The 21,435-nt window shown below is 43.0% G+C and overlaps 2 protein-coding genes across 6 annotated transcripts in view; both read left to right on the forward strand.

The window, feature by feature from the left end:
• Positions 1 to 638: 638 nt before the first annotated feature.
• Positions 639 to 21,435, forward strand: part of TMEM229B (transmembrane protein 229B) — a 32,504-nt gene continuing 11,707 nt past the window's right edge. For 2 of the 4 annotated variants that reach the window (XR_010364592.1, XM_064424297.1), the window contains exon 1: positions 639 to 764. Coding sequence is in view for 1 of the 4 variants with exons in the window: in XM_064424297.1 (XP_064280367.1) it covers positions 755 to 764 (10 nt within the window). In the remaining 3 variants the exon portion in view is untranslated. Of the gene's footprint in view, positions 765 to 11,343; positions 11,484 to 20,820; positions 20,869 to 21,435 lie in introns of those variants that run through there. The other 2 variants (XM_064424299.1, XM_064424298.1) reach the window with 2 other exon arrangements.
• RAD51B (RAD51 paralog B) overlaps positions 11,345 to 21,435 on the forward strand; it is a 404,685-nt gene continuing 394,594 nt past the window's right edge. For both annotated transcript variants that reach the window (XM_064424266.1, XM_064424273.1), the window contains exon 1: positions 11,345 to 11,483. The gene's annotated coding sequence lies outside the window, so the exon portion shown is untranslated. The remainder of the gene's footprint in view (positions 11,484 to 21,435) is intronic.

A 21,435-nucleotide genomic window follows, 5' to 3' on the forward strand; every position in this document is an offset into this window, starting at 1 on the left:
TTTACTATCTATGCTTGAAATTTATTTTCTTACTATTCATCCTCGGGGAGTTTTCTGAATCTGGAGAGACCCTTCTGGGTGGAAAAACAGATTTTTTCAGAGATTGTGTTTCCCTATTTTAATACTGAAGCTGCAGACAAATACTTCCTTTGATAGCTGTGTTCGATTTCCTGCACTGCAGGGATGTCCTGTCAGCATCCAGATCCAACAACAGGCGCATGGGGGTTACATCCTTCAGCTGATGGGGTGTGTGTGTTTATTTGTTTTTGTTACGGATTTCTTTGGAGGAGTAAATATGAAAGGCTCGTACTGCTGGCTCACCAGCCAAGGCGCCCTGTGCCACATCGTGCTCCGAAGCCAACACTCCAGGCGTTTGGGTAGGGCGGGGTGTTCCCGACGCTCACCTGAGCACACACCGGCCCGCACCGGCAGGGTCCGGTTCTCCGGGGGACGCAGGTCCCTCCCTTGGGGCTCGCCCGCCGCCTTCAGGCTCTGTGCCCCGCGATGGCCGCGGGAGGGCTCGCCGGGGCGGCCCCCCCGCCTGCGAGCCGAGGGAAGCGGCTGCAGGCCGGCAGGAGGACGGGGGCCGGCGCTGCGGGGCGGGGGAGGCAGTGCGAGGCAGTGCGGAAAGAGTTAAGGGAAGGTGGCGGGGCAGGCTGGCTGTCGGGAGCGAGCATGTGCAGATTGAAACCGCATCCATACTACGGGCGAGTGTCACTGGCACACTTCACCTCCCGCCGGCCGCGGGGCACCCATGGACACCGGTGAGGACACGAGCCGCGGCCGGGCGGGGGGGCCGAGCGGCGCTGCCGGGAGCTGCCCGCGGCCGCTGCCCTCACGGCCGCCCCGCCGGGCGTGCGCGCGGCCCGCGGCGGCCTCCCCGCAGCCGAGCGGCGCGGGAGATGCGCTGCCCGGGGCGGAGGGCGGGGATGGCGCCCGGCGCCGTTGGTTTCGCTTTCTGGCGGCGGGAGGGCCGTGCCGCCGCCGCCGCCGGGCGGGTGCCGGCCGGAGCGAGACAAAGGCGGGAGGCCGAGCGAGAGCTTCCCCGCCAGCGGCGGGCCCCGCGGGGACACCGGGCACCGGTGTGTCGCCCCCTCCCGGGGAGCGGCGCAGCCCCCGCAGGCCGGGCCCCGCCGCCCCCCGCAGCTCCTCGGGGCGGCAGCGCGGTGCGTGTCGAGGGGGTTCAGCTCGGAGCTCGATCCCGGCTGCGAAGTTTTCGGGGCTCAGGGAAAGCAGGGTGGAAGGGTTGTTGAAATCGGAGCTGCTTTTCACTGGACAGTGCCTTTTTTTTTTTTCCCCACGAAAAGGAGAGAAATGTCTCGAAACATCTTTTTGCATTGATTTCTGTAAAACTTTATTCCATTCAAGGGGAAATAGCTCTGAATGAGCCTAACGTTTGCAAAGCTGAACTGGGAGGTGGGAACTGGCTCTGGTCCGTTCAGTGACTTTTCTGCAACCTTGTGAATTACTCCTGTGTGTAAAGCCAGAGGTCAGGGATACAGATATTACAGTCAGCTGAAAATGAGAGTTTTTCCTTTATATTAAAAAAAAAAATATTTATTTATATTAAAATTTAATTAGTCTCTAGATATTTGCTCTTGTTCCATTTTTGGTATGGAAAAATATTAAGAATAGCTGAATTTTTGCAAAATGGAAAATCTGTTTTCTTCTGTTCCCCATTCACTCATTACTCTAGGGTTTTGCAAATTGTTTCTAGGATGCTTAGGAGCAGGGATGCTGGGGAGGCTGCCCTGTGCTGTTCATCTTAAGCTGGACCATTACGCTGGGACTTCTAGAGATCATTTCACATTGCTGGTCCAGAACTACTTGGGATGTACTTGTTAAGCCTCATAATTGCACAGCAGATGCAGAAAAACTCTGTTACTTTGTATTGTTCTCTGGCATTGTTTATTTGACAGGTTTTTCCTGTTTTCTCTTTATTTCTGAGGAAAAAAAAAGCAGTCCCTGCAGGAACCTTTTTTTTCACAGGCAAGGTGGTAACATCTCTGTGACTATCAGAGCTGTGTGCATTGGGGATTTGCAAGAACAGATTGCCCAAAGAGCTTCATTCTGTATTTTCCAGGGGTACAAATACATTAATATATGTACAATATCAGTTAGAGATGTGGCTAGCTACTGTTTGGTGATAAATAGGAAGTAATTAAATCAAAAATTACTATAAGTTATTAGGAAACAGAAAAGAAAGACTTATTGACATGGAATCCATAATGCCTGTAGGCACTTTCAGCCAGCACTGAGGAAAATTGTGTAGGAAATCTGTAAGGTACTCTTGTGTCCATGACACATCCTGAAGGTCCTTCTTGAATCCCAGCACCTTGTCCCAGTGGGAAGGTATGACTTCCACGAAGAAATGTCAGTTTTCCCGTGTTAGGTAACAGCAGCTTGCTACTGTGGATAAGTTAAGATTTTTCACTAAATCTGAAAGTAGGTATTTTCTCCCTGAGGAATATATGCTCTTGGGGTGTATATCTGAGAATTTCATACTTCTCTGTTGAGGCTGCCAGTGAAGAACATGGGTGTCTCCGTTTGTAGAAGAGGAAACTGAGATAAGGGAAAATGGCATTTCAGAGGTCGTTGTTAAATTGAAACAAGACTTAAGTCCAAATCGTTTGGTTTAACTATACGACTGCTTTTTCAAGATTCCTGTGATCAGAGGATCTCAGAATGTTTCGCTTTGAATGAGCCTCTTCTAGCGCTTTTGCTGAGCTTTGTTTGGAAAGCTGCTATAGCTACTAGTCTGGTGGAAAGGAAATGGAGGGGCAAGCAGAAGTTGAGGCAGTACTGCTTGTTACTGCACAACTTCTTGCTAAGGCTCTGCCAGCATGTCTGTAGCCTTGGTCAGTATTGCTGTGCTCACTCTGATGGTGGAGGCAGAAAGCAAGCTGCTTCCTTGGAGAGTTCAAACCTTGGAATTCTTATGGCAAGATCCCATGGTAATTTACAGAAGTGATAAAGGGGTCTACACCAAGAGGTATGGATAGCACGGGTGTGTAGGCTGAGAGTAACCTAGATCTCTGCATCCATATGGAAATGGTACCTGGTAGTGGGGACTCTGCAGTTTTGCTGACAATGTCATAATGTTATGTGCTGCCAAACAGTGAAAGGCAGATTTAACCTTGAAGGGAGATGCTGGTTTCTACATTAGAGTGTAAGGCAGGAGGAGGTTTTTGGATAAGGTGATGAACTCAACAGCATATCAAACTCGACAGATATCTTTTTACAATCTATACTTTATTCAGCATCTTGGAGATGTTCTAGGGAGTGAAGATGTAGGGATCCCTTTGGCCTTGTAATTTGTAGATCTACTTATTCCCACACGGCAAGAAATGTGGGGAGGAGTTGTTTTCTGGCTTTGTAAATGTGCTTTTAATACCTGTCCGCTTGGTTAAGACAGTAACTGTCCTTGGATCAGGTGTTTCAGGGCTGCTGGCAGGCACTGCATTGTGTCCAGGAGGGGTGTTTCTTCTCATGGCATAATTAGTCAGATGAATTTAAGTTTTACCTCCAAGTTTTACTTGAATTTAAGTCTTACTCTCCAGAGTGTTAGAAATGAACTGCAGCTGGGGACTGATCATGCCAGGAGAAAGGTGTGGAGGGGGAATGAGGGGAAGGAGAGGAGACTGTGCACCCTTCCTGTGGAGGGTGGGGAGAGAGGAGGGGGAACCCCCAGCCTTTTGCTATTATCACATGCCTTGATGGCAAGTCTTGTTTGTATCCTCAGAATGTACTTATCGCAGAGTCTGGGGCAAGGCTTTGTAGGTTTCTCCTTTTTCTGCAGCATGGGATTGGTCCCTAAGCATCATTTCTGTGAGACTTGTTTGAAGAGTCCTTTGCAAGTTTTGGAGTTGCCTCACTGGCTGTGGTGTGCTTTCTTGTGCTCCTTGTTCATGGTGTGCACATCTAGTCTCCTTAGACTAAAGAACATCTGTCCTTATCCAAGTTGTTGAGCTGTGTTGCAAGAAACTGCATGAAATTTTAATAAAATTACCTGCAGGAGATTTAACTAGGTTTTAGGCAAAAGAGTTCTTTCTGTTAAGCAGTCTGACAACAGAAAGAAGTTTTTCCTCATGGAAGATGATTGGAAAGCATAATGAAAAACATTTAAAAAATGAAAAAATGTATTGGGGTGGCTTAGAGTGGTGGTGTGAAGGAGACCTTGTTCTGATGATGAAATCATAGAAGCAATGGAAAATTTTATTGAGGCAAATTGTACCTTAGGATTCTTTGTTTCTGGATTGCCTTCAACAAATACCATGTTTAAGAAAATTAAATTAAGTTGTCGTGTTGTTTTGTTTCTTTTTTTCAGTCTCAGACAGCCTGCTATTATATGGTAAGAGGAGAGGTAACAACATGGCTAATTAAAGGGCAGCACTGCTTCATTCCTTAGGGCTAATTATTCTGTAGAAAATGGGTCAATTACTTAAAGAAATTGTTTGCCAGCAGGAGGTAGGAAAAGCCTTTATTCCTACTCCTCACCATGCTTTTGTGGGAAGCACTTCCTACCTCCATAGCAGTTGCAGTACCTTGTTGAGCTTTCAGGTGCCAGAGCCGTGCCCTGCGGATGGGGAAGTGGCACCTGAGCAAACTTATATGTGGTCTCTTCTGTCCTGCATATTCCTGTGTAGCTGCAGATGAGGCAGTGTCCAGTGGTGTTCCTGGGTTGTTTCTGGAGTGAAAGAAATGAAATTGAACAATACAAGTGGGAGTTCTGTTTCAAAACAAAATTTGCTTGATGTGAAAGGTAAAGTTGGTATGTTTCCTTACTTCTTTTGAAAGAAGCTTGATCATCTAGTTAGCTAATGTTTTCCAACATAAAAAGTATTACCTGCTTGTGGCTTGCTTGGTAAGATTTGTAAATGATCCCTTTTCAGATCTGCTTCCTGTATATGTTTCAGTATTCTCTGGTGGCTTTCTCAGCTGACCATACTGCTTGCTTTAGCTCTGCAGGCTCAGTACAGACTGGGTGAGGGAGCAGAGGGCTGGTTAGCCGTGTACGTCAGAAATGAACTGGTCTGCTTTTCACATTTCTGTTCTGATATGTGGGGCAGGAGCATCCAGATGGTTCCTGAGTTCCTTGGTAGGGTGGCTGTGCAGGCGACCACAAGAAGTCTTGAAAGAAAGCCAGACTGAGCAAAGGCTTTGGCTCTGCAGGAGCAGATACCAACATCTGTGCCAATTCAGAACAACGCTCTCTTTCTGGTTAGTCAGAGCACTACATTCCTGGCTGTAAATGATACACCCAATAATATCTGCTGTGAGCCAGAGCTTATATGCACCTTACAGTCCAGCTAAAATGAGTGTAAAAGGCTTTGCAGGTGCATGCTGCTCGTTAACATGTCCTCAGAGGTGAAATAAAAGCTAGACTGCTTTAGGGATTTGTTTGTAGGCATATCTGAATGAGCATACCCATCAGTTACTAGGTCAGAGGTGTCTAATCATTGCATAGAATAGGATAGGGAAGTGTTTTATATTACCCTTTCTTTTGTTCTGGATTTTTGTTGGTTTCAGTGCACTAGAGCTCACCACAACCTTATTTTGAAACTCCCCCGCCCTCACATGCTTCTGTCAAAGCTGGATTAAATGACTGAGGGAATCTTCCCTACCACAAATGCTGTCTTGCTTTCATTGCATAAGATACAAGCATTAGTAGTCACTAGGTGAGTGTTGAGAGCATAGTGTGGTGAAGCTGCTGTTTGACTTCTTCCTTGCTGGATCTTTGCTCTCAGGTGTGCCATTTATTGGATGTAGCCTACATGAAGAACTTTTGTGGAGCACCTCTCTGTTCTGTTTTCATGATTCCGCTGGGAGCATGATGAAGTACTTCTGAAGGGGGGAGCACTGTCTTTAGTATGGGTAGCTCTAGCATAGTGTTGTGTGTACTGCCAAGTGTGTTCTGGGGATGGGGAGTCTGTTTTGTTTTTATTTCTTTCATCCTGAATGCATGCACAGATCATGATCCAAATCATTTGGCTCCACCAGCCTAATCTGGACTGAGAAATCTTGGCTGGGGCTGTGTCTATGCAGAGCTCTAGGTAGTCATTCCTCTCTGCATGCGGCAGAGTATTCCTGATGGTAGCGGTGGATTTGGCTGTTTCCTCTCCTGCTAACTGACCTAGCAAAGCCAGACTTGCTTAACCCGTGGGACTGTTTGAGCCACGTGTTCTCTTTGTATTTTGTGTCAGCAGAGGCTTATGGTAAGGATGCTTCTACTGAGTTCTAGAAGAAGAGTTATTTATTTTTGTAATTTCTGTTGTTTTTAAGATGTGTATAGTTTCACCTAGTGGTACGGTAGATACAATGTGATTTGGTTTATTTTGATCCAGCAGTTCTTTCCAAGGCATACCTCACAATTAGGCTTTTAATTGGAAGCGGACTTGTACATGAGTTTCAGGATGTAGGGCACGGTTTATAAAAATGCTTGAATGTCTTACTACAGAGAGAAAAGCTGCTGTGAAGGTAACGTAATGATTCCTTAGCAATATTGAGCTTGGCTGATGTTGCTTTCAGTTTTCCTTTGCTGTGTAATACTTTATCATGGAGATGAGATACTTTCCAAACCATCAGCCTCAGCCACTTGAGCTGACAGAGGTTAGCATGGTATTAGGAGTGCCCTGGGCAGCTAAGACATTTCCTGTGCAGTGGAATACTAAGGTGCATATAGAAAGAAGGCAATTCATTATGTTATGTTGCCTTATAAATTGTGGATGTGCAAAAGGTCAACTTCTAGAATGCATGTCCTTCTCTTAGATAGTTACTCCAAAGTGGGGTATGCTGCCTTGTGTGTGGGGCAGTGGGAGTAGGTTTTTTGTTCTATTTTTTTTCTTTCCCCAGCTACATAGCAGACATAGAAAGTGGTAAAGTGTCCCATTCTGAAGTGAGAAATATTGTTTCCTTAGTTTGAGAAACAAGGACCGGACAATGTCATGATAATGATGAACATTTGCTACGTTTAAGGACCATGGCTTAGCAATGATTGGAGTACTAAAAAGCTGTAAGTGCAAGCACCAGCACTTCCACTGCATCTTTCATTTGAGAATCTCTCAGTTCTTAATGAATTTTCAGCGTGTCTCTGTGAGGCTGGTATTATTAGTGTCATTTTGCAGACAAGTAGATAAAGTAAAATGCTTGTATAAGCACATTCAGCAAGCCAGGAAAAGCAGGAATAAAATTCAGGAATACTAATGTTTCAACCTGGTTTTGAGCTACTGTCTTGTACTCTTTTTCCAGAAAAGAAAGACATGAATTTTTGTAGCTTTCCTGCCCCCATCCCCCTCTTTTTTTCCCCATTGGGTTAGGCTGCATAAAAGGGAGACATTATTATGCAACATATCTAAGTGTGCATGTGATACTTGAAAAAATGGTAATCAGATAAGTTGCCAGGCAACAGTACCCTGCCTTCAATTACCAAAACGCCAGTGAGTGTGCTTTCATGATATAACATGGGTGCTGTACTTCTTCATAAAGAAAGTGTAGGTGGAGTTTTGTAAGAGTTGCTCCTTTTTAACTCCTCTCTTGCTTAATCTGTCATATTGTGAGGTCAGGTTTGACCCCAGTTTTAGAGAAAAGCATTCACTAAACCTGAAATCAGCAACAACAAAGTTAGATGAGCTCTCAAAGGTATATATATATATGAATGGTATATATATATGAATATATGAATAAATAACCATTCCCTGCAGTGGGTCTGTGACTGTTTGATAGTTCAGCAGCTTACAACAAGTAGGTCAGAGCTCATCCTTGGAACTGTGAAAATTAAGAAAATGGTTGAAAGATTTATGTTAAAAGATAGATTACAGGAATATGTGGCAAGCTGTGAGAAGTATCAAAACACTCACAGTGGCCCCTTGGCCCAAAAATGTTGAGAGCCATGGTAATTAATGAAAATATGAATGTAAATCCAGCTAGTTCATTTTCATTGCCTTATGAAATGGAAGCAGAATGGAGGGAACATTGAAGGGATGAGTGTACACAGAGGAAAAAGGGATAGTCTAATAAAGGAAGACAGCATGAGGGAATTCAGTTGTGTGTTTGTTCGAAACCTGAGTTTAATTTATTTTTCAAAGATATTTCAAGATAACAATGGCAAAAATAAAGACTCTTGGAAGTTATTTAAATGCGTTTTTGGTTTTGGCAATAAATAGCCACAGAAGCATTTGCAGAGACTGTAGTTGTGTGGGGATGCAGGCATCTGGCCAAGCCTCTTCAGCTGTTGGGTGGTGGCATGGCTTTTAGAAGAAATCTGAAACTCCAGAGGTCTAATGTGCTTCTCAGGGCTTTGAGAGAAGTTTTCAGTAGAGATAGGGCACCCACCTAGATATATCTGGGAAAGGATGCCAATAACCTTGAAATCACTTGTTTTCCTTGGATAAGTGCAAGTTTTTGCTTTACAGAGTTGGTTTTCTTTTTTTTTTCTATTGTTCCATAAGGAGCAAAAGGTATTTGCATTTCAGGAGATGTGGGACTGTGTCCTGTGTGTCCCTCTGCAGTATTTCAGTCCAGCGTAGGAAGAGGTTCACAGGTCCTCATCAAGAGACATGGTGGGACTTCAGTTAAAAGGGAAATCTGCATCATCCTCTGTGTAAGTCCTGCCAAAACAGAGGGAGTTTCTGAGAAGACACAGACTCACTTTCTGTTTCCAAATTTGGCACTTTCTTCCCAGGAGAATCCCAGATAAGTCAGAGAGCAATGTTGTGATTTGATTTTTCTGTTGCACAGCTTACCACCAGTTAGTTGCAGAGCTCTCTTTGTAGAGAACTGTAGAAATAATGAAGGGATGTAAATAGTAAAAGAGATAGTTGAAGGAACGCTCAACTAACCACTTTGCAGTTAGGAATTTGTTGGGTTTTGTATTTCTTTTTTTGGTTTGGTTTGGTTTTTGTGTGTGTTTTTTTTTTTGGGGGGGGGCTTTTTTTTTGTTGTTGTTTGTTTTGGTTTTTTTTGCTTTTCTTTGTATTCTCATTTGATGAACAGTACTGCTAGATTATGCTCATGTGTAGTCCCCAGCCTGCCGACACCAGGAATGTTTGTGTCAGAGAAGGAAGTGCTGTTTTGGGAAGTCTGCGATTTTAGTTTTTAACTATTTTTGTATATGCAAGTAAATGTTCACAGTAGTCTAACTAGTTTTTTGTTTGATTTCCCCTTACTACAAACACTATACATTTTGAATCATTAGTATTTTGACACAGCAAGTTCATTTATATACCAAACAAAAAACAAATCACCTTTTCTGGACATTTTAAGCTTTGTATTAATCATGTGAGCCTTAAGGTCAAATCTTTATCTTCAGCTCTACTGCTTTGCTCACTTGTATTATGACATAGTCTTTACTAATGAAGTTTTTCTTCAATGAGTGTTTTCTTTCAAGTGTAGATACATTTGTAACCAATGGTATGGTTTCTCCCTCACTCTGAGTTCAAAGTGATGCAATATTTTGTGAAAAGGGAACTTCTTCCTGCTGAGCTATGTGCTGTGAGCCAAATGTGAGAGATGATGATACAGCTGAAAACTAGCAGGCTTTAGGGCAGCATGGAGGAGCATTCAGAGGGCTGATGAGTTCCTTGGTCTGGCTCCAGGTGAAGCCCCATGGGTGGCCTGAGTGCTGGTGCCAGGGAAAGGGATGGACTGAGCAGGACTGTGTTGTTCTAAAGTTAGGTTGGCTTGGAGCCTTTTGTAATGTTCATGTTGCTGCATTTAAGGAGTTGGAAGTGTGTTACAGTTGCTTATTTGGTGTGATTTTGTTCCTCAGTCTTTTACATATCAAATTATAGACAAGTACATCTGATTATGTAAAAAGTATTCTTATTATTTTTGTGATTCTAGGGAAATGCCTTTTGAAGTTTTGTTTGCATATGCCTGATAAATAGTTCAGTAGAAATCTGTGGCAAATATCCAACTGTGGCAAAAAGCATATAAGGAAAATGGATTATGTGCAAATAATTTTTAGGATCATTGATGTGGCAACAATTTATACCAAAGCTAGACAACAAACAAATTCTTTCCCAGTCTGATATACAAATATGTAGCTGGTAAAATAGCAACTATTTCTCATGATAAGAGAGACTCCAAAGTAGATGCAAACTTCAGTGCATAGGCAGAAGGTCCTAGATGTGTCTCAATAATAACCATATTACATTGATTTAATTAATGGGTTTATGCTATTCATTGCTCCAGTAATCTCATTGGGAACATTTTTTTGGGGGAGGATTAGTTATTTAATCTGCATTTTTAACTGGAGTGGTTTTGTAGTTCAGTGTCATCTAAATAAAAACAGTGTAGGTTTGTTTTGCTTTGTTTATTAAGGAGAACATGTCTCTTGAATTCCTCTTGGATTTTGATGCTCAAAAATGCTGAGATTCATTAGGATAACATAAAGAACTCATTTGTTACACAGTCTGACACATGAATGTCCTTGCTTTTACTTCTTCATATGCAATTAATCCAGAAAATTCTATGTATAGACAAGCCCTTCAGTTGTAAGATCTGTGAGGCCGATGTAAATAAGGTGTTGGATACTTATGTGTTGAGGCTGTCACCTCGAGACATGACTTCTGTGACAATCAGGAATGTGGCATCCCAAATGTCAGCATTTGAAGAGAAGGAGAGCCCCAGCTCATGGGTTCCACTTGCTTGGATCATGTAACTGTGCTGCCTGATGAGGTGAAAGGCAGTCAGATCACTGGAGCAGAGAGGACAGTGCCAGTGCCCCCAGGAACAGGTTGGGGTGCTGGGTGGGTGGCACTGGGAAGGGCCTGCATACATGAAGTCCACACTCTGTCCTGGAATGGGGAAGAGAGAAGAAGAGTCTGATGATTGGAGAAATGAGGATGAGAGGAGATTGGGGAAGATAAGCAGGCAATATTAGGAGAGATAGGATGGGGGTGGAAAAGTGTCAGCAGTGAAGCTTACTTAAAAAATTGAGACATTGATGGGGAAAATAGAAGTAAAGCAATTTCTTGCAGACCCTCCAAGGGTTAACTGAGATCTTGGCTGAGATGGTAGCAGTGAACCTTTGGTCACTGACTCCAGTGAAGTTGCTCTGTGTGTTTACTGTGGCTGAGATCCAGAAGGACAGTGAGAGCAGAAAGGCTCAGCCTCACCCAAGGAGAGGCAGCTGTCAGGGTGCCGCCCTGGGCAAGGGGCAGGTACAGGTGCTGTGTGGGGGCTCTGAAGATGTCAGGTCTTCCAGGGCCCAATGTACTGGAGCTAAGCTATCCATACACATAGCTCGTTCTGTGTTTAAAATCTCTCTTGCATTGTGCTGTATTAAGATTCAAATGTACTTCTTTGGTTTAGGAAGGCTGTCTGGTTGCTGTATTAACTGTTGGTCGCACACACCTGGGCTTAAAACAACTGGCATCTGAAACCCCTTGGACGTGCTGGAGGCAGCCTAGTCTACCTGCGGATGTTGTGAATTAGGAGCTGGCCAAAGAGTGGGAGAGCTCCAGGATCCCTCTCCAGAAGAGGTAAGGACTGCAGGCTCAGACTGGTGGGATGCACTTGTAGACCAGAAAAACAGAGCAGTTGTCTGAGTACAAAGATGACTGCATTGTAGATGGGATCTTTGAAATTAAATATGTAGAGTGCAAAGTTATTTCCATCGGTTTAAACCTCAAGTTGTTTTCTGGAGGTGTAAGATTGCCATTTGCACACATCACCCTTGATTTCTGTCTGCTGTGAGTCACATCATTCTGATTGCTTGTAATTTATACAACCAAACTTTTCAGTATTATTATCTCTTTAAAACCTCACACTGATAGCCTTAGGCAGTTAAAACAATCAGGACAGTGGAACAGTATCTCTGAGCTAAACCGGAGCAGTAGGTAAAGAGCAGAGGGTTGCTCTCTCCTGTGAAAGCACAGGTGTGAGTTGGATGATGAGGAATCTATTCCTGGCCCAAGCAAACACTGCAGACTCTGCACTGATTCACCAGTGTGTTACTCTACTAATCTCCTTAGCTTCATCTTGCCACTCTCCTGTATGCTGTGGCAATCAGTTACACTTCTATGTAGTGCATGTAAAGTGCTATCAATTTGAAAGGGTGATTTATATCCCAGAGCAAAAGTTTATATTGATTCTGGTTAGTGGGATGGATGTTGTGGGACCAGAACAATTTCCAGACCCTGCAGCATTTCTGACAGGCTCTTTGTGTCTGCAGTATGTGGCATGGTTCAGGCTACAATATTTTTTTGCCTATTGTGGATCAGCTTTCCTGGGTAGGTTATGTACAATACTTTATTTCTAGCTGGAAACTCACTTTGAATATGTGCATGCTACATATATAAACTTCAGCTACATATATATACACGTATACATATATATATATATACATATATATATATACATATATATCACGGTCATCTGTCAGTCTGTCCTGTCTCAGGTGTTTCATTACCTTCTCCTAGTTGTAGTGCCCAGGAGATCCTGTGTTGGGCTTTTCTGTTGTCCCACTCCTCTATTCTTGCTGACAGACTTCCTGATCCTCTCTGAGTCTGGGGAACAGACCCAGTCAGCTGCTGAAGGAAAGCAGTAGACTTAATTGTGGCAGTGCTAACAGTGTGGATAAGCAGGGTCAGCTCCTGCCTGGAGCTCCAGCTATGATTGTGCTGCCCATTGTGTAGCTGATTACAGGGCTTCAGTTGGTCACCAAGTGTTTCTTTTGAGTGGCAAAGTCCAGACTAGTGCTGCAATGTTATAACAAAGCAAGTGTCAGCAGCTTCCTGAGAGGCAGCTGGTGATGGAATGAGCTTTGTATGAGTCCAGCTGTTATGGCAGTGAATGCAGCCATGAGTATTTCTGAAGAAAGCTGTGTCTGGCAAGTGCTGTGGTGTGTGGCACTATTGCTGCGAGTAGAGCAAATGCTGCTTCTTGCCATCCTCAAGAACCATCTAGTGTAGTGCAGAAGTCTCCTATTACTGTTAAAACAAAAACCAAGCGCCGTATGGGCACAAGAAAACATAGATCCCTTGGCAGCAGAACAAGACTATGAATTATTAATTCCTCCAATGCCTCCTGTAGGTTCCATCCACTCAGGCAGTTCAGGATACTGTCTGTTGCAGATCTGCTTTCAAAGCCATGGGGACAAGACCCTGCAGACTGTCATTACCACTCTTGAGCTTGTCCTTCATTAAACTGGCTTGGGCATTGCTGTGACATCCTTGAGGACACAGAAATAACCTCTTATCATCCCCTGGGCTGTTGGTAGGAATACTTGTGAAACCAATGAACTTGGAACACATCTGAATGCCACCTTGGAATTGTCTCTGAGGTGAGGGCAATGAGTTAGGAGCAAGATGGAAGCCCTGGCTGCTCTTGCCCATTCTGCAAAAGCAAGGTGAGAGAGCCACATCTTTTGTGTAGCATTGCTTTGGTTTTTGTAAGAGACTATGTCCATTTGTTCCTAGCTCCGTCTTGCTGAGAAGCCTAAGTGTCCTCTGTTAAAAATTCCTTGAGCACAGGCAGGATTTCTCTGTTCATGCAGAGTGCTCTAGTGGAGATGAGTGTATTTAAATTGCTGTTTGGGAACATCTGTATCACATAGTTTTTCTCAACTCATTTACTAGTAGGCATTTGTCTATGTAATGGTTGTCAGCTGGCAGTTGAATTTGAGAGGCACTGAAGATTTACAGAGCTGCAGAGTCTCAGTTCTCTTCCAGCTCTTCCATGAACTGCTGTGGGCTCAGGTAAGAGGTGTCCACTGTGAGAGAAGGTGTTGCTGAAGGTTTATTCAGAGGCTGTTCTTCAGCATAGAATGCACATACTTAGATGGAGAGAAGTTTTAAATACTTTCTTGCTTTTTCCTTCCCACTGGTTGGCCTGAAGATTCCTTCAGCCATTTTGCATACCCAGGCTGCACTGTCCATGCCATATTACAGATTCTTTAACATTTTCCCCATTTTCCTTCCCCCATTTCCTTTCCTACTTCTCAGAGTAGCTCTTAGATATTAGGCTTTTGATGAGATGTATTTGGATTTTTAGTGTGGGAAAAGCTACCTGTAACTAGCAACAGCTGTAGAAATGATGATCTTCTTAAAGTAAAATTTCAACCTTTGCATTTACAGCTGTCTTGTAATGTGCCATACTGCATTTTGAGAGCACTTCAAATGTTCCTAAAGAGCTTCTTGGAAAGGAAGGAAATGTTACTTCTGTCAAAACAAGACACTGTAGCTTGTGTTCAGAACAGTTTTCAGCTTCTCGTTATGTCAGCCAGCTGGATATGCCCTAGAGTGAGTCACCTTTGGAGTTGTTCTAGTCCAGATGCTGAGGGAAACTATGGAGGCTAAGATAAAATCCCAGACCACATTTGAAGAGTCCTCACTTAAAAAAGTGGTGGAAGCATGCTGAGGGGAATGACTGCGCCGCTGGGTTGAGAGGCTGAGTAGGTTCCACAAAGGAAGAATGGGTTGCTTCTGAAGAAGGTAAAATGTGTTTGTCATCCTATGGTCTTGACCAAAGTAAAAAGGCGATACACTGGAAGCATACCTTTTCTTTGTTTGTTTTTCATCAGTGAAAGAAGTAGACAAACAGAGCTTGGAATGGATTTGTAGTTTCCATAGTGATGTAGCTATGGAAGCTTTTGTGGGCTGAGCTTTGCCCTCACTGCAATCACACTTGAAAGCTATGAGTGTTCAGCTTTCCTGCCAGGGAAATGTAAGTATGTATCAAACATGGAACTGGCTGAAAATGCAGCTGCATTTTCATGAATTTTGCATTTGCTGTGTTGCCTGAATATGTGAATGTTTAGAAGCTCAGTTCATTTCTCCTTTTTCTGTCGTTCTGCACTGGAACAGTGCATCCAACTGTATTGATACATCAGTTCTTGCTGTGCCGGGCAGTGATAAATTGACCTCTGTCCTTTGCTTTCTGTCATCTGTATATACACACACATCCCACAACACTGGTGCCTGTGACTCCAGCCACACTCATATCAAACACGCACTGGTCAGGAAATGTATGTTTAACTCTTTTGGGGCATGCTAACTGGTCAAACATCACCCTGTGAAACTTGACAGGTGAACTTCATAGACATCAACTCACTTGTCCCTGTATCTGACATTACATCATGCTTTATTTTAATGGACATTTTGAGAGTGTTTTAATAGTCAAAATACATGATCCTTGGGGAATTTTTGCCTGTGGAGAGAGCTGTTTCTGACTGTGAATGGTTGATTAATTCTGGTTTTCAGAACAAGTTGGAGGTGGAATTTTTCAGCATCTCAATGATGAGATTACCTTGAGGCAGGGGAAGGAAAATGCTTGATGTGAATGTTGCATGCACATATCAGGCAGTTATGCACATACTAGTGTTGCACACACACTTGCATTGTCCAGTCTTCGTGGTTCACAGGCATTTGTGCCTCTTCTTTTTCTTTTTTACTTGTACTGCTGCTGGATGCTTTCTTGCTGTCTCCCTGAACAAATCTTCCTTACCTTCAGCATTTGTTTTGCTTGTCTACTGAATGTAATGGGTCATCTGTTCCCTTTATAGAAAGGAATGTTAATTATTTTCAGAAGGCTAATTGGGTTGCTAATGAGAATCTCTACTGCAGAAATATTTCCTTTAATTACTCACTCTGAAGTCCTGTACAGAGAAGCTTATTGAATATGCTTTTAAATACAAATGCTTGTATCTGGCTTAAAGATGCACCTTCAGGCTCCCTGAAAGAAATATTTTGGTAAACTTGGAATCCATGTGACACAGATGACTGAGCAAATGAGACTGGTGCTAAGAGCTGTCTAGTTGTGCAGCTTTTTTGACTGCACCTTAATTGGTACTTATGCAGGTGACTGGATGCAGTTGCTCTTTGTATTTCAGTTTTCCTGATGACATTTGTCAGTATAGGTAACTATTTGTGCTACCTGCCAGCCCAGTCTATAGTTAGATGCAGCCCTCACACCAAATAGTTCAGCCTAATCAGCCAGATGGCAGTCAGAGGCACCGAGAGGTGGAGTGACGTGTCCAAGGTCACACTGCAGATCATGGCAAGCCTAGTAATAAAGCAGAGGTTTCATCAGTCCTGTGTTAGTTCACTGCACTGTTTGCCCCTTGTGCCTCTCTTAGGGCCAGCACAGTTCTTTACAAGACTTGCATCAGTTTGCAGATTGCTTCATGAGGCAGCACAACTGCTCAACAGCCCCATTTATGTAGCCACCTTGGCACTGACTTAGGAAGGTCTTTTTGCTTCTCCATCTGAGTCCTGTCTTCCACTTGCTTCACTTCCTTGTTGTAGTGATACCAAAATCAGATAGAAAATAAACTTTCTAACACAATTTGAAATATTAGAAAGCAGACATTCTTTACTACATTGCTGGACACTTTTAGAGGATATCTCCTCTAACTGAATGTGTGTCGTGAAACTTTACCACAGGGTATTCATTCTGTCATGATTATACATTCATTACAGTATACTTCCTAACTAATACATAAACATCACTCTCCCTAGAACTAATTTGCATTCATCTGCCTCCTACTGGAAGACCTTTTATGATCCTGGAGGGTCATCTGAAGGATCTCTGGTTGTAGTTACTGAGTGCCCCAATATGACCATTCCTTGAACTTTTCTTTTGGCATGCGTGTTGCTTCTTGTCACGTAACTTGCCAAAATCCCTAGTATATTCCTAATTTTTTATTTATCCACTGGTTCCAGCTACATTTATCATCCTGTGTGCATACTTCTACATTCTTTCATCCTTTCTTGCTAGTTAGTCTTTAAGTTCTATCTAGCAACTTCAGGGGAAATGAAAAATTTTGTTCTTTGTATTATCTGTCAGTCTCAATGCCTTTTAGAATTGCTTTGGGAGAGCTACTGTAGTCTAGTGGATATTTTAATTTTAGTACTCCCAGGATGAAAGTTGGAGCAGATCTCTAAGATGCCTTGCTTTTTGACTGCTGAGCCTTCATGCAGTTCTGTAGAAGAGCTTCACTTTTTTTCAGTATCTTCTAATGTCTGGTCTGCTCTTAGCCAGACTCTTGGAACTTTTTACATGCCATGGCTGTACTAGGGAGAATGTGACAGAAGGCTGCTAAATGGGGGCTGCTTCCATGCATAAGAAGATGCTCCTTACTCCTTTATATACTGGTCATTGTAAAGTCAGCAGGAGAAGGAAGGAAGATCTGTCAGTGTTGTGGATGCAGTGCAAAACTTTGCATCTTGTACTGTGCTGCAGACTGTCTAAGTGCAGGTGACTCAGAAGAGAGACTTAGACATAGGAAATACCCAAGAAAACTACTTTCAGCATGGGATGTCAAAAGTCACCCTCCATTTCTTTTTAGGCACAGACATACACTGCTAAAACTTTTGTGTGCCACACATGCAGCACTGCCTTGGATGAGGCACATTTATTTAAAAGTTCACTGTGTGTATGTAATATTTAAGTTAATTTTGGGTATCTTTACAGATGTGGGAACTCTCAGAGACAGTGACAATACAGTGAAGCAAGTTGCTCCGCTGCAGTGTAATCTGGCTTCTAAGTTTGTACAAGCCTATGCAAAACAAGCACACTTGAAAATGTTAACACTTTGAAAACCTTGACATTGCTATGAACTGTTGTGCAGATAGTGCTGTTTGGTCTTTGTGTAGTGTGATGGGTTTATTGTTGCATGTATCAAGACTAGTTATATTATGGAATGATATTTAAGTTGTTTTAGCAGGAGGCAAAAACTTACATTCTTTCTCCTTCTACCAAGAGTGTCTTGCTTAGTATCTAATGATTGGCGTAGAAGTCCTGGTATGCTGCAGGTTTCTGTACATCTAAAAAAGAATGGATAGCTGACCAGTGTGTGTCTCCAGGACTGCCAATAGTGGATGCACAATACAGGCACGAAAATGACAACTCCTAAGCATCTTACATAAATATGGACAAGAAAACATATGGTGCCTCTCTGGTTCTATTTGCTATGGGTCACCTGGTGCTTTGTTTGTTAAACCGATTTTTAAGATGGTTTAAAAAGAATTTAAGATTTGGGACTTTTGAAGAGGGTTATTTTTGGTGTCCAGTGAAACCATTTTACTTAAAACTGAGGAATTCTTTTCTAATCTTAATACAAGTCAGTTCCCAACACACAGATGAGAAATGGCATCTTTGTTAAACTGGCATTTTGCCCAGAGGCATGACATGCCTATTGTTGCCCAGAAGGAAAGCGAGATAAAGAAAAAATCTTGTTTGATAAGACCTGAAATTACCCGATATAACCTAAAGTATTTCACAGAGGTGAATAAATCAGTGTTGTATATGCTTTAAGCACCTTTTGTTTGTACAAAATTCAAAATTTAGTAAAACCATGTCATGCAAATAATTAATTTGTTACAATGGTATCATGGTGTGGTAATGGTGTAACGCAGATTACTGAAGGTGAACAAACAAGTCACTGTCAGAAGCATATTTCAGTCAGTGAGAGCGCAGTGTCTGCTCAAAGGAGGGATCGGTTCCTCACTGCTTAAATAACAACTGCTAAATAACAGTGCCTCCTAAAATAACAACCAGTTGTTTAGGGTGTATCCCTAAACTTTGCTTGAGCTGGTAGAATGAAAGCTGAAAACATAAGTTGGATATTAAGGGCACCACAAATGAAGATCTTGGCAGAAAATGTGTGACCCTGGGAAAGCCTTGCCAGGGAACTCTGTGATCAGTCATTAGTGGGGCAAGACACACTTGTGTGATTCAAGGCAGCCAGCTCAGCTTCACCAAGGGCAAGTTCTGGCTGATCAACCCAGTGGCCTTCAGTGATGGAGTGATTCCATCAGTGGAAGGGTGCAAGTGTCATTTATCTGGACTTCTGTAAAGCCTTTGACATGGTCTCCCACAACATCCTTCTCTCTAAATTAGCAAGACATGGATTTGTTCAGTGTCCCAATGGACGTCAAGGAACAAATGGTTTTCCTCAGGGGTCTGTGCTGGGACCCTCTGCCCTCATAAGACTCTGCTTGGAGTGATGCATCCAGCCCTGGGGTCCCCAGCACAGGAAGGACATCAGCCTGTTGGAATGAGTCCAAGGGGAAGACCACCAAGTTGATTAGAGGGGCTGGAGCACTGTGAAGGCAGGCTAAGACAGCCGGGGTGTTCAGCCTGAGCAACTGAAGGTTCTGAGAGGGAAACCTTACAGCACCTTCTAGTACCTAAAGACAGCTACAAGAGAGTGGGAGAGGGAATTTTTATGAGGGCATTTAGTGATAGGCCAAGGTGTGATGGCTTTAAACTGAAAGAGAGTAAGTTCAGACTGGGTATTAGGAAGAACTTTTTTACTGTGAGGGCTGGTGAGGCACTGGAACAGGTTTCCCAGAGAATTTGTGGATGCTCCATCCCTGGAAGTGTTCAAGGCTAGGTTGGATGGAGCCCTGAGCAACCTGGTCCAGAGGAAGGTGTCTCTGTCCATGCCCAGGCTGGTTGGAACTCGGTTGATCTTTGGGGTCCCTCCCAACCCAGACTATTCTGAGATTCTCTTATTCTTGTCTCCCCTGTCTAAATAAAAAGCTGGTAGCTAGGTAAAGCCTTAGGTTACAGTTCAGTGGAAGGAAGCCAGATGAATTATCCATCCATTGAAATGCCTCTACTCCCTGTGGATAAGATTCCAGGATGGTAGATTTGCCTCCACGCTGCAGAGAATGACACAGCCACAGTTGTTTTCTTTTCTGGTTGTACTTGCCAGGCCTCCTGGGAAAATGAGTCTTTCCAGCCAGGTGCACAGTGCAATAAATGTCCTCTGACAAGCTGACAGAAATTAGTGGAAGCTCGGTACTTGACAAAAAGAGAAACAAAGTACAGGAGGTGTTAAGAATGAACTAAACCTCATAGCTGCGAAGTTGTGGTCTTAGCATTTCCTCTTACATGCTCCCATCGGGTGTAAATGGCTCTTTTAAGAGTTTCAGCTGAGGGTATCCTGTGTTTCATAGCATTCAGATACTAGGCTGCCATGAGACTTCAAAAATAAGCCTCTTCTGGAAACCAGGTGAAGTCTGTTCAGCTCAATATTCCCTTTTCTAAGGAGAGGTGATAGGTTTTACTGAGTCAGCTGATATTGAGAGGGAGATGGAAGTGGGCCAGTAAATTACAGATACTCAGGCCATCTTTGGGCTTGAAGCTGTTTGAAGCTGAATATCATGTTTCTGTCTCTGATCTGACCAAAGCAGTAAGATCAAAGTTACTGAAAACATAGTCTGGATGTGCAGTAGCTAATCCTTCCTGGCATGAGCATTTTCTTGTGGAGCCTGCAATGGGGAAAGATTGTGCATCACAACCCCTGCTGGATGGAGACTCTGGGCCACCAACTCCTCCTTCTTCACACTTGTGTCTTCACATGTTCCTAAGTCACCTGCATAACCATCCCAAATACTTTTGTAAAGGGAATTCAGGATCAGTGAAAAGTACTGTCTGGATTGTCGAGAGAAACATCTGTGCTTTTGTAAAGGAAAAAGAAACTCTGATAGTGAGAACATGAACTTTCTGCATTATGCATCAACATGAGTTATCTGTTCTGGAAAGAGCATCTTCCAGAGGCAAGTAAAAGAACAAATACATTGTTATCTTGTCTCTCTTCTGGGATGGCCAAGGATCTTGGCCAATTAGTGCCTGCGTTTCAGTCATGAGAATGTTTTGTCAGTCACTGGGAATTAAATTAATATGTACAAAGAGCTGTGTGTGTTTTGGAACATTTTCTTTTCTGAAGCATGTAAAACAGAATAAATACAAATACACAAGCAAGAAAATTGCTCTGTGTTCTACTGCAGTAGCTGTGTGCGGACTCAAATTCAAGTCCCCTGTTATCATTGTGCTTTGACCTTTTGCACCTGTACCATCTTTCTGCAGCTGAGAATGGAAAATGTCTTCTGTGCTGACTGACAGTTGAGTGAAGAGGTGAGTAGTATTTTTACATCCTTGCTGAGTTTAGGATTATAGTTAGCAGTTCATAAAGATTTTCCTTTCTAAGGTGGACACTTAATTCCTTTTTCAGCTGTTAAGTATGTGGTAGTAACACAATGCATTTGCATTCCATGAGTCCTGAAGTGGATGCATGTTAGCTGCTATTCACAAGAAATGGTTTAGAATTTTTCAGAAGGCTGAATGTGTAGACTGGATCTCAGAATAAGGGGTGTATGTGAGTTGGGTCTCAACCATAAACTGATACATCTGTAAAGCAGTCTGAAGCTATGGTATTGCTTTATTTCATGATCTAGGTTTGCTGTACTATGAAAGGTAAATTCCTAGACTTCAGGCTTTTAGAATATTCTGAAGCAGCCCTGTGCACATACATACAGACTTCTGTCTTAAGGAACCCAAAGTGTTACACTTAGGTTGACTAATAAATACAGATTGAAAATTCCTTCCAGTATTGAGCAATGAATGTTTTGGTTTTATTGGGGAGACTGTTCAGTAGGACGTGGTCATTTGGACACACTGCAGTCACAACAGGAAATGTGCAAG

Source organism: Passer domesticus, chromosome 6 (genome assembly GCF_036417665.1).
Source record: "Passer domesticus isolate bPasDom1 chromosome 6, bPasDom1.hap1, whole genome shotgun sequence".
Taxonomy (NCBI): Eukaryota; Metazoa; Chordata; class Aves; order Passeriformes; family Passeridae; genus Passer; species Passer domesticus.